The sequence below is a fragment of the Glycine soja genome, chromosome 2 (genome assembly GCF_004193775.1).
Source record: "Glycine soja cultivar W05 chromosome 2, ASM419377v2, whole genome shotgun sequence".
NCBI lineage: Eukaryota > Viridiplantae > Streptophyta > Magnoliopsida > Fabales > Fabaceae > Glycine > Glycine soja.
Window position 1 is genome coordinate 23,819,935 of NC_041003.1, and position 9,698 is coordinate 23,829,632.

A 9,698-nucleotide genomic window follows, 5' to 3' on the forward strand; every position below is an offset into this window, starting at 1 on the left:
CTTCTCTCTTTCCATGTTTCTTAGCATCCCTTCTAACACCAAGGCAACCTGTGGTTGAGGAGGGAATGACATTATCATCAATATCTTCATTCTTCTTATCCTTATAACTATCTTCATTAAATGGTTGTCTAGAGAAATCATCATACTCACAAGAATACTGTGGTGAACCACTCTGCTTGGCCTTGTGCTTCATTTTTCCAGCAATTGCCTCTGAGTTGATTCTCATGTGTTTCAACTTGGACAACCAAGAGAAAGCAGATGCATGAGAAATGAAACAAGAGCTAGAAGAAGAGAGTTATGAGGGGGGGGGGGGGTCTTACTGTTTTCTTGTGCGGTTTTTCAAAAGACACAACCACCCAAAACCTCTGACCTTAATTTGATTGGAAATTTAATAAAATAAATATCATATGTAATTGTCATGTCTTAATTTCATTGGAAATTTTATTCTAATATTATCTTTCATCCTTAAATATAAAAATCTTTCCATTAATTCACATCTATTAAGAAATTTAGTTAAATAGAAAATCACTATTATGATACTTTTTATTGTAAAGAAATATAAAAGCATTAATTTTTTATATTAAGAAATATAAAAGCCTTAATTTTTTGTAAGATTTTCTTTATTCCTAAATTAATATATGGATTCATTTGTGCAACTTGTTGCTAATGGTTGATGGGGTGTCAACCTGGTTCGAATGGTAGCAACCATTTAAGTAGTTGTGTAGGCTAATTTGCTTTAAAAAAAGACAGAGAAGAAAGGAACAAAATTTCAAAGAGTTTTAATTAAGGCCGAAAGTGAATATTTGCTAGTGGAATGGTAGCAACCATTTAACTAGTTGTGTAGGCTATTGTTGACTGAATTTCAGAATATTTGCTATAACATTTCAAATAGATTTAATTAAAGCCGAAAGTGAATATTATTTCATTCGCATATTTTCTGGTGTAATTCTCTCATACTCATTTTACTCTGTTCACATTATTCTGGTGTAATTCCCATATATTAATTTTTTTATTGTAATTGAATGCAATTCTATTATGACAGAATTTGTTTGTTGCCTAGTGGAATTAAGAAGTTTGTGAAACTCCTATAAATTTATTTAGTGATAACAAGTCAGCCATTAGTAATTTAGTATTGCACACAACTTAATCCAATATGATAGAATAAGGCACATAAAGATAGACTATTCATCAAGCAGAAGCTAGATAATGGGCTTACAATTATAGCATATGTGGGGTTACAATTGGAAAATACGGACCTAAAGACTTCCTACAAACCAATTCCAATAACTCACTAGCAAATTAGGAATGATAAATATCGCAGTCACTAGCTTGAGGGGAAGTGTTGTGTTGCATAATGAGCTCATTTATTGTTTCCTTGTAAACCTGTTGGTATCTTTATTAGGATTAGTCTATATAAATTGTAAATAGTTGTTGTACTATAATCAATTCAGAAATATTACTTAGATATTTTCTCTTTCAAGTTTTAGTTTTATGTTCAATGAATTTTCTTTTGTTCGTACCCTTTTTATCCTCTTTTTAGGCAACTAGGAGAAATGAAGTGATGCAGAGGTAAATATTGTTTGCTAGTGCTAATTCCACAGGAACTGCTGTTTTGGTGAAGATAAACCTTTACAACCAAATAGTAAGTTGGTATTTCACTCCCCTGAGTATTTCATTGATCAATTATTTCTTGCTGATACAGTGTTTGTATGCTGTTAGTGTTTTTATTACTACTTTGGTACAAGTAAGGCTCTATTTTGTTTGGTTGTAGGTAGTAGGTTCAGGCATAAAATTAGAAAGAAATTTGTTGTTTCAGAAGCGGCCGACTTGTCTTTCTTGTGTTTGGTTTCCCACTCCTCTGATCCCACTCATACTACCTATTCACCGTATTTGTCTGGTATGTATTTCTTTCACTCTCACCACTGATAATTACATCGTTATTTACATATGATATTTGGTTTTTATAAGCAATTATATGTATTGTGAGTGAACCTTAGTTTCCTGTTCGAGATTCTATACAACGATTAATACAGATAGTTTGCATTAATCATTGTATGGAATCTTGAATTGTCTGTTTGGACAGTTTAAGAAGACTCAATTTTTATACTAGATTAATATGTGTATGTTACTTGTGTTTTCTAAAATTTGTTAAAATTTCGGTATACTTAATTTCACTATGTTCTCCGAGTGCATACTTGAATGTGGAGGATATGAAGTGATGCCACTACTTTCATCTCGTGTACTTGGAGACATAGGCGAAATGCTGCCGAAATTTCAACAAATTTTGAAAACACAATTAACATGTACTATTCAATCTAGTATAAAAACAAGTCTTCTTGAATGGGATAGGGCCACACCTTTAATGAAAAAAGTGAGGTTTAGATGCATGTTACATATGTTGCTAAAGTACTAGTATTACAACAAAGGGAAATCATGGATCGAAGTTGGATGCAAGCATCACGCATTAGTGAGGAGTATGAGAATGGAGTTGAACAATTCCTCCAATTTACTGAACTCAATGTTTCATCTTTGTGGGAAAAATATTTCTGTCCTTGTGTCAAATGTGCAAATGGGAGACATCAGCCTATAAGTGAGATAAGATCACATCTTATATGTCACGGGATCATTAAAACTTACACTAAATGGATATGGCATGGGGAATTTCCAGAAAAGCCACCATCAGTTGCTGACACTCAGACTGTGGATGTAGACATGGGAAATTGTATAGAAGAAATGATTCACGATCTAGGCCAAGAGGGATTTAGTCGAGCACATGCCCTTTTTTATGACAAACTAGAAAATGATTTCAAGTTGCCTTTGTATCCTAGGTGCACAGGTTTCACAAGGTTGTCAACAGTATTGGCTTTGGTGAACTTGAAGACACGATTTGGGTGAAGCGACAAAAGCTTCACTAAATTGCTTCTTCTATTGAGAAAACTGCTTCTTGAAGATAACACGTTGCCCAAGAGTCAATATGAGGCCAAGAAGATCTTATGTCCAATGGGAATGGAGTACCAGAAAATCCATGCATGTCCAAATGATTGCATTTTGTATAAAAATGATTTTGCTCAAATGCACAATTGCCCTACATGTGGTCTATCACGCTACAAGGGCAACAATGATGAATTCAGTCCCGGTGCAACCTCGATCAACAGTCGGCTAGCAAAGGTGTGCTAGTATCTTCCAATAATACCAAGGTTTAAGCATTTATTTGCTAATGGAGATGATGCAAAAAACTTGAGGTGGAATGCAGAAGGCAAAAAAAATGATGGATTGCTCCGACATCCAGCTGATAGTCCGCAATGGAAAGAATTTGATCATTTGTATCCTGATTTTGGGAATGAGCCAAGAAATATCAGGGTTGCTTAAGCACGAATCACAGTTCCTGGCCTGTTTTGCTTATGATTTACAACCTCCCTCCTTGGTTACGCATGAAGCGAAAATACATAATGCTTTGCATGATGATATTCGGTCCAAGACAGCACGGGAATGATATTGACGTGTATCTGGCTCCGTTACTTGAAGAGTTGACAACATTATGGGAAGACGAGGTTGATGTCTGGGATGGTAATCTACAGCAGACGTTTAGTTTGCGTGCAATGGTTTTCTGTACCATAAATGACTATCCAGCATATGGAAATTTAAGTGGTTATAGTGTGAAAGGCCATCATGCATGTCCTATATGTGAGAAAAATACTACATTCTTACAACTAAAACATGGCAAGAAGACAGTATACACAAGGCACCGAAGATTTTTGAACCAGTATCATCCATATCGACGATTGAAGAAAGCTTTCAATGGATCTCAGGAAAATGAAAGTGCGCCAAAACCATTAGATGGCAAACAAGTTTATGATCGCGTGAAGGACATTATAACTATCTTCAGAAAGACACAAAAGAAATCTGGAACTGAGACAAACATATGAAATAAAAGGTCCATATTCTTTGATCTTCTATGCTGGTCTGATCTTCATGTTAGACATTGTATAGACGTCATGCATGTGGAGAAAAATGTTTGTGATAGTTTAATTGGCACCCTCCTTAACATTAAAGGCAAAACAAAGGATGGTTTGAAGTCTCGTCAAGACTTGGTCGAAATGGGTATACGAGAGCAGTTGCATTCCATCTCACAAGGTTCCCGAACGTATCTACCCCGAGCATGTCACACAATGTCAACAAATGAGAAAAGGAGTTTGCGAACTTTCAAAGACGTCTTTGTTGGTGAACTTTCAAAGACGTTGCTTACGTGAGAAACGTCTCTGTTTGCGAACTTTCAAAGATGTTGCTTACGTAAACACCGTCTTTGAAAGTGGATCCCTTTCCACGACGTTGGATTTTCACCCGTCGTTGAAAGGTTTTACTTTCCATGACGTTGGATACAACGATGGTCGTCCACCGTCGTTGTATCCTGTTTTCCACCATCTTAGAAACACTTTTTTATAGTAGTGTTAAATACAAAAATTTTCACATTTAATAACATCAAACTCTTGTTCTCTAATAACATCAAATTTGTGATGAGAATTATCTCACTACTATAACATCTACAAGTTATTATCTAGTAGTGATACATTACTAGACTTGATTATTTAAGTATTGTGAAATTTATGATTTACTATTTTGCTTTATTATATTATTGGAATATTTAATTGATATGTTATTTATTGATATTTTGTTATTATTTTTATATAAAGTGAACTCTTACAAGTCTATGAGTTGAGTCTACGAGTCGAATCTATATAACTTTCACGAGTTTACGTAAATACTCGAGTTTGATAACCTTGTATCCATATATAAAAGTCCTTAAGTATTATTCCGTCTAAGCATAAATATCATAATCAACCCTCATTGTGAGGAACTTGTGTGTGATGTTGTAATTCTAAAAATATTTGCTTAGAGATTGTTCCAAATGTTAAGGGGCTCATCGTACGTCTGGTGGGGTTCTTGTGCAATATCAAATTCCCGTCACAATATAAGTATAGCTATTGCAAGGTAAAAGTTTACGGAATAACCGATTCTCTTCTTTATATATCGATAAACAGGAAACAAACAAAACACATCTGTCATCAAATACAAAATGAATATATGGTCCATACTAAAATGTCAAGTAGTGGATTTTATTCCTTATACATTCAATTAATTCGAACATTCAAATAATATAGATTTGAATGCCCTTTTTCATATTAAAAATACTTCCCGTCAATAATAATTTCAAGGGCATTTAGGCTTATCCCCATGAGTCTTGAGGCGTGCATAGCATGGGCAAACCTCCTTATGACCATAGGTCCCAGGGGGTACGCAGTGGCATGTGTGGCAACATGACTTGCATGCTCGTTTGCATCTCTTCCTTTTTGATGCTTTACTGCATCTTCGAGAACATTCATGGTTGCAATCTAATTTACAATGAGCAAAACAATTGCTTTAAATTAATTATTGTTCATGTCATCCTAGATAAAGACTAAAGAGTATATTCAATATAATTTGAGTTATATATGCTACCCAGCTAAAATGAAAATAGACACAATTTAATTAACTTTGATTCAAGACCGAGCATAGGATAAAATAATAGTAAATATTTTTGTTCAATCTATGATATATATATACATGTCCACTAATTTTTAATTATATTCTGTCTGGTTAAAAATCATTAATCAATCTTAGAATGGTAAATGGTTGAAGAGCAAAATTATTTAGACTAATTTCTTATATCATCAGCATCAAGTTTTTCAAATCAAACAACGACAATAATAAAATATTCTTTTTGAACAATAATAAGTAATTTCCATGAAAAATATTTTGAAAAAGTTCACGTGTTATTATTGAGATAAAACACGTACACGTAAGTCATATAATTGCTCTTGCCTAATGAATAAGACTTTTTTGCTGTCAAAAAGTTCACGTGCCGCCATTATTTGATTGAAGGCTAATGATTAGATAGTTTCGATATAACTTCGGTCCCACATTGAATAGTATTTTCATATATTTATCCTAGACGAGATATATATTTTTTTATATATGAACAGATTAGTTAACTGCGTTCGGCATATAATACAGTTCCACTAAGAATATAGACAAGAAGTTAATTAAATAAACTTCTCAACCTTAATTAAACTCAATTATAAGGCCATCTGAGCGATAGCAACACCCATAAGTTTGAAATGGAGTTGCGGTTTCTACGCAATTTCAGATTAAAGATAAAATATGGACAAAATATAAATCCAAACCATTGTGTGCACAGATGTGAAATTGAGTTTTGTGTTTTGCATACATATAAAATTTACCATGACATGAAACCTTCCAAAAATTTGAAATCCTCCAACTATTTATAAACTGAACATTATATTAAAGAAAATGAAAACATTTTATTTATCTTAAAGGTGTGCAACTTACTGATTTTGTGCAGGTGGATATGTTCATTATTCAGAGCCACAGTTTGACTTCCTTCATTTGTCTGTAACCAAAAACACAATGTCCATGCTTTTGTTTAGAACTTAATTTAGTTTTCATATTCAGTAAAGAATACATAATTAATTACAAAATGAAGGAAAGCTAGTGTAGCCAACGCGCGCACACACACATGCATACATCAATGAATTGAAGAGCTTTTTAGTTTTTATCCAAGCATTGAAGAGCTATCTAATAGACTAATATTAACAATAGCATGAAAGTAGAAAATTTTGGATAACTCACAATCTCAAGAGAATTGGCTACTCCAGTGATTGATGAAGCTTCTGCGAAAGCCTAAAAATGGGAATTGGCACACACCAAAGAACAAATTTTATAGTGAGAATTCAATTAACTCATCATCTTTGTTTTTGTAAAGAAATGATATATTAATTCTGTCTACCTGGAATAGTAGTAGAATGACAAGAAGAAAGACTTTGAACTCCATCTTGTGCTAGCTAGGTTGATGAATTTGTTTGAATTATTGAAGAATAGGCCAATTTATACATACACATTTTCTTGTTAATTTTACGCTTTTATCCTCTTAAAAGACTTTACAACCAATAGATAAAAAGCACATTCACAGGATTTAGCTGAAGAGTACTCTCTAAAATGCTGCTGAGCTTGTTTTCACGCTATTTTGGAAGCTTCCTTCACTTTTCGTTTTATTGCTTATGCTCTAGTGAATTCACAGCTGTGTGATGCCTTAGCTGCTTATGGAATCACGAGAAAAACTCAGCTATGAGATTGGTCCCCCTTTCCAGTTGTGATGATAAAATGAAACTATCTATTCCTTATGGAGAATAAGAACGGTAGCTAGGTAACAAAAACATGGATTTGCTTCAACCCATTTGGTGTATCTACCTATGGAAAATACGACACGTAATAAAATCGTGAGTTTTATTTTTATATTAAAATATTAGAATTAGCTAGCTACAGTGACCCGTGCAAATCACGGGTTTCTATTTGAAAACTATCCATACTTCTCGACTAAAAATACAATAATACTATCAAGCTGGAAAAAATCCATCTAACACTTAGGCAAACGATTTGGATGGTTTGGCCATTATCATTTACTAAGAAAATTTGACACAAGCTAGTAAACAACGTAACAATTATCAATTTTTAATATTTATTTTATCACAAATGTTAATTGTTAATTTATTAGATTTTGTTAATAGAAATATTTGAACTCACAACCTTAATTTCCTTCCTATAACTTCTTCCTTTACCACTAAATTAATCTTATAACCCCTATCAATTTTTATTTTATCTCATACATAGTTAAGTACATGTTGGCAACAAAAAACAAATGGAAATTATATTGTGCTCCAACCACATTAGACATTTATTTTGTTGTACTGCAGAATTTTCTAGTTTTATTAATTTTGGAACGATTCGACAGTCATTATCAAAACTAGCGCCTTTGTCGTGGATAAGTATATCTGACATTAGTATGGTAGATTTGCATTAGCTTGTTGGAAAAAGAAAAAAAATATATGTTCTGCATTTTCTGCATTCTACAATAGGTTTTTCATTTTGTGCATTTTGCATTATCATTCTTCATATACTAAATGTTTTACATATTGGATTGGTCTTGCTAATGTTGTTATATAAAATAGGTGTGAGTAGTTGAGTGTTTTACACTAAACAGTAGAGCAGAGTAGTAGTAGAACAGAGTAGTAGTACAAAGTAGTGTAGTGCATTGGGGGTCATTTTTGCCAAATTCATTGATCTAGACCACTTTTTGAATTTTTTTTCTTCTATTTTCATGATTTTTAAAAATTACCAAAAAATTACCAAAAATGAAAAAAGTTTTTTAGACATTTAGTGTGGTGTTTTTGAATTTTTTTAAAATTGTTTGAGGCAGTTTTCCATTTTTTGTAGCATTTAAACAAATATTGTGAATTGTATCCTAGTAGAGTAATTGTCCGTTATTTTTGTCTGTGCTGTCACTAATGAGCTTATCTGTGCGTGACTAGGTCCAAATTAGGTGATTTGCACCCATATGATCCTGAGATAGATAAGACATTTCATAAGTTGAGTAGAAGTAATAAGAGTAGAAGTGTAGTTGTGCATAATAATGTAGTTTTAGATAGTAGTATAGTGCATACTGAATTCATTGTTGATTCTATTTCTAAACCTATTTTTATTGCTTCTGATTTTGAAAAAATTAATGTTGATATAATGGCTGATAATAATTGAACTCAAAAGGAATTGGCTACATTAGATGTCGTGTACCAACCTTGGTGTATTCAATATCCTGAGATCGAGGTTAGTTATGAGCTAAAGTCTAGACTAGTCCATTTGCTACCAAAGTTTCTTGGTCTTACAGGTAAAGATCCATGCAAGCATCTTGAGGTGTTTCATGTAGTGTGTTCCACCATGCAACTACATGACATTCATGAAGATTATGTGAAGGTAAAAAGATTATAAACACTTGTACCTTCAACCAGATATTATAAACACTTGGACAAATATGAAGAAAAGATTTTTAAAGAAGTTCTTCCTTGTATTCAGAACAACATCATCTGGAAAGAAATTTGTGGCATAAGGCAACAAACTGGAGAGACATTATATGAGTACTGGGAGAGATTCAACAAGCTATGTGCTTCCTATCCTCACCATCAAATCAGGGAGCAATTGTTGATCTAGTATTTTTATTAAAGGCTGATGTTAATGGACAAAAGTATGTTTGATGCAGTCAGCGGAGGCGCTTTAATGGACAAAACTCTTGTTTCTTTCAGATAATTGATTTCCATCATGGCAGCAAATTACCAACAATTTGATACTAGAGTTGTTGCACCATCCAGAGCTACTACAAGTGAAGTTTTTATTTCCATGGTTGCTGACAATTAGAGGCTGAAAAATAAACTTACAGAGTTGACATCCCATGTGAGGCAGCTAGCCATTGGTCAACAACATAATATGATGATAGCCAATCAAGCAAGTTTATGGTATCTGTTGTGCATCTGATCATCTAACAGATGCATGTTTCACACTCCAAGAAATATAACAAGTTATTGATGTTTTTGCCATGCAACTTGGACAACCATTCAGACCTCAACAACAACAATATAATACTTACTTCAATGCCTAGAATCCTAGTTGGAGAGATCATCCGAACTGGAGGTATGGTCCTGGACCCCAACAGTAGCAACAGACACCACAACAACAAGCATTCAGACAACAATAGTTCCACCAACAAATACCAAAATCCTCCTTTTAGAAAACAATAACAACAATTCCAACAGTCT

The 9,698-nt window shown here is 33.4% G+C and overlaps 1 protein-coding gene across 1 annotated transcript; it reads right to left on the bottom strand.

Moving 5' to 3' along the window:
* Positions 1–4,996: 4,996 nt before the first annotated feature.
* Positions 4,997–7,001, bottom strand: LOC114391529 (peamaclein-like). The gene is made up of 4 exons (XM_028352529.1): positions 6,845–7,001; positions 6,688–6,738; positions 6,388–6,448; positions 4,997–5,390 (listed from the first exon to the last, which is right to left on the bottom strand). The coding sequence occupies exons 1-4, from the start codon at positions 6,887–6,889 to the stop codon at positions 5,209–5,211; spliced, it is 339 nt and encodes a 112-aa protein (XP_028208330.1). The 5' UTR covers positions 6,890–7,001; the 3' UTR covers positions 4,997–5,208.
* Positions 7,002–9,698: the final 2,697 nt, after the last annotated feature.

Excerpts from the sequence above, each read along its gene's own strand:
- LOC114391529 (XM_028352529.1), bottom strand. The coding sequence starts at position 6,889 with ATGGAGTTCAAAGTCTTTCTTCTTGTCATTCTACTACTATTCCAG. Across the intron at positions 6,739-6,844 it reads TCATTCTACTACTATTCCAG|GCTTTCGCAGAAGCTTCATC; the intron begins GTAGACAGAATT and ends TCCCATTTTTAG. Across the intron at positions 5,391-6,387 it reads TATCCACCTGCACAAAATCA|ATTGCAACCATGAATGTTCT; the intron begins GTAAGTTGCACA and ends ATTGTAAATTAG.